The 2,993-nt window shown below is 42.0% G+C and overlaps 1 protein-coding gene across 1 annotated transcript in view; it reads right to left on the bottom strand.

The window, feature by feature from the left end:
• The window catches only part of Tbc1d8b (TBC1 domain family member 8B), a 61,030-nt gene extending 58,037 nt beyond the window's left edge, over positions 1-2,993 (bottom strand). The window contains exon 1 of the mRNA XM_031368637.1: positions 2,660-2,993. Coding sequence (XP_031224497.1) covers positions 2,660-2,789 — 130 coding nt within the window. The 5' untranslated portion in view covers positions 2,790-2,993. The remainder of the gene's footprint in view (positions 1-2,659) is intronic.

Raw genomic sequence — 2,993 nt, 5'->3', positions numbered from 1 at the left:
AAAACAAAACCTAAAGCAACAAGAACAACTTTGGGTATAAAATTTTTTTTACAAAAATTCCATTCTGCTGTAACTAAAAAAGACAAAGTTTGATAAATGATCAGTAATCTAACCAGATGCCCAGTATAAAGTATCTTATAATTCTAGAAAAGGGACCCTGGGATTCTAATGTGAAAATTCTCTTGAGAGAATCATCATTATAGAAGAAAAATTAGTTCACCAAGCTTAGTGTGGTAGTGAATACCTATCATACCAGCACTTGGGAGATTGAGGAAGGAAAACTGTGAGTTTGAAGCTGGCCAGAGCTATAGAAGTAGATTACAACCCCCCTAAATGGAAACAACTAATTTTATCAAATCCATACTCACAATATAATATTACAGGCAGGGGTCAGTTTACTCCCAATCATCACATATCAAAGAAAACAAATCTTAAAGTTCAATAATTAACATTTCTCGAAGGTTACTATCGTTTCTCCACTATATAAAACATATAAATTAATCTTATAAAGAGGTAGTACATTACACATCAAATAAATAAAATGGACAAAGGCAAGTTTATGCTGGCATATGCTGATGCTCTGATGAAAGCTCATGTAAATGAGGACACCACAGCTCTTAGCTTCACAAGTTTAACTAAGAAGGCAGTCATGAAAATCAGCAAACACGTTTGTTCTGGATCAAAAGGAACAACAACAACAACAGAACCATTTAAAACATCTCTTTGCTCCTTTTTGAGTTATCTTGTTAAATGTATATTAATTTGGTGGTGATTTCAGGCATCTTATCATTGTTACAAGTAGAACAATGAAGCAGATACAAATTGACTCTGTCACTAGTCACAGAACATATATGCAAGTGATAGAAATTTTCATTTATTTCTTCAGACAAATTTCCTTGTGTTGGAGCAATGGGGAATTAATAAAACAGGTGAGTGGGATAAAGAGAAAATCCATTTTTAATTGACCTGTTTGATACCCCAGAGAAAGGGATGAAGGGGAGGGGGACTCTTATAGATGTGAAGGGGGGATGGGTTGAAGAACTCTGGGAGGGGGATCAAGAGGGAGCAACATTTGGGATGTAAATAAATAATTAATTACAAAAAGAAATTTCTATTTAAATGAAACTACCATTTAAATGAAAACTTTTTTCGCAAACAACTTGTAATTTTAAAAGATTGGGGGAAAAAATGTAAAATGCTAGGTTTGTTATAGGGGCAAGTTTTGTTCCTGTACTGCCTGGAGGCCCTTTTTAGAAGTTGGCTAAGTTGGCTAAGATGAATGCTACTTGTAAAGTCATAGCTCTCATAGGACATATGAATTTTTTCCACATTAGAGGAGGCTTGCCTTAACAGAAACATACCTTTATAAGCATTATCTTCCATTTCACACTCGTATCTCCATAAAGTAGGCACCATTCTTTTTAGCCAAAGAGGGAAATCAATGTCACATAAGCCAAGAAGGCTCTTCCTTCAACCCTTCAATAGTCCTTTGGTTCTGATTCTATTTTTTTTCCTAGTAAACTAGCTAATCTTCCTAGTCTACTTCCACCCTCCTCTCTTAATCCAGCACTTTAAAGGCAGTGACCAAAATTATATTTGTAGCACAGAGTGGTGCCTTAAGATTGCATATCTGAAAGAATTTGATCAATGTCATCCAACAGGCAAGAGATAAGGACAGGATCAAAATTTAGGTTGTCAGATTTTTGCTTCTTCCCTCTACATCACCCTCCCCAAATTAAGCCTGCTCCACCACTTCAAGGCCCTAATAGCAAACTAGAAATTACCAGGAAAAACAGCTCTTGTCTCCCCAAGGTGCAGATTTTTAAAAAGCCCCTATCCAAGACTAAGGATCTAAAAATAGCCTTCTTTGGAATCTTCAGACTTGGACCAGTCTTGAATTTTTAAGATTAACAACTGTGGGAGATTGGCTTAGAAGAGTTGAGTTTCCTTCTTATTTAATTGGTTTGGTTTACATGTCTTTGAAAGAAGGGGCAGCGCCAAACTTGCTGGAGAGAAAGGTACTCTTAGAAGAAACAGAGATCCCAAAGGTTGAAAGCTTGGATATATAAGTATATATATACATCGAAAGATGCAAAATTGGGAGGAGGTGGGTAATTGTGAGGGTTACTCCTCCACTTCCCCAGCATCAAGCAGCCCCACACCCCGACGACCCAAATCTCACTTGCAGCCAGCCTCTCTCTCAAGGTGTGATTGGGGCACTTCGTTCTCCTTAGGATTCCCATGTCCTAGCAATGTCTTCACACACACTCGCACTCACTCCCTAGGGTGGTGGTTTTTTGGAAAAAAGTTAAGTCCACACCCGCGAACCCGCTCTCCTCGCCGGTCTTAACGGGACTAGTCTAGCTAGCACCCTAGCTAGTCCATCAGCCCCTCCGCCATGGGAAGCGACCCATCAGGTACTGGATTCCCACTTAGCTTCTCCCATCCCAGTTAGATCCAAAGAGCAACTGGGAGTCCTGTATAAGACAGTCAGGAGTTGGTGGTAGCAGAGGAAAGGTGGTGGCGGGAGCAGAATCCCCAGTCAGTCGCCCTGGGTTTAAGATGAGGCGGCGGGCAGCGACGAGTAACTGTTTGCCTCCCCACCTTTTCAGTGACAGCGGACCCAGCCCTAACGCAGGTGTAGCTGGCCACTGCTTACCTGTAAGTCCCCCTCCGCCTTCTTCCCCATAGCCTCGACGCCTTTGCAGGACAAAGTACTCGTTGGATCTTTCCATCAGCCACAGCTTCAGCGCATTTTTCAACAGCACTTCCTCGGGCTTCAGCCACATCTCAAAGAACTTTGTGCCGCCTTAGGAGCGGCGACCTATTTGTCCTCCTCACCTCCACCCTCCCAGCCTGTCTTCACCCCTCTACTTCTCCTCCCACCAAGTCTTCCGTTGGCGGCGGCGCCTCCGGAGGTTTTCCACACTTCCCCCAACCTTGCCTTCTCTCCCACGTAGGCAGAGAGAGTGCCAACTCCCTCCCACGGAGGT

The sequence above is a fragment of the Mastomys coucha genome, chromosome X (genome assembly GCF_008632895.1).
Source record: "Mastomys coucha isolate ucsf_1 chromosome X, UCSF_Mcou_1, whole genome shotgun sequence".
NCBI classification, from domain to species: Eukaryota; Metazoa; Chordata; class Mammalia; order Rodentia; family Muridae; genus Mastomys; species Mastomys coucha.
Note: the sequence above shows the minus strand (reverse complement) of the source record. Positions and strands in the feature narration are given on the sequence as shown.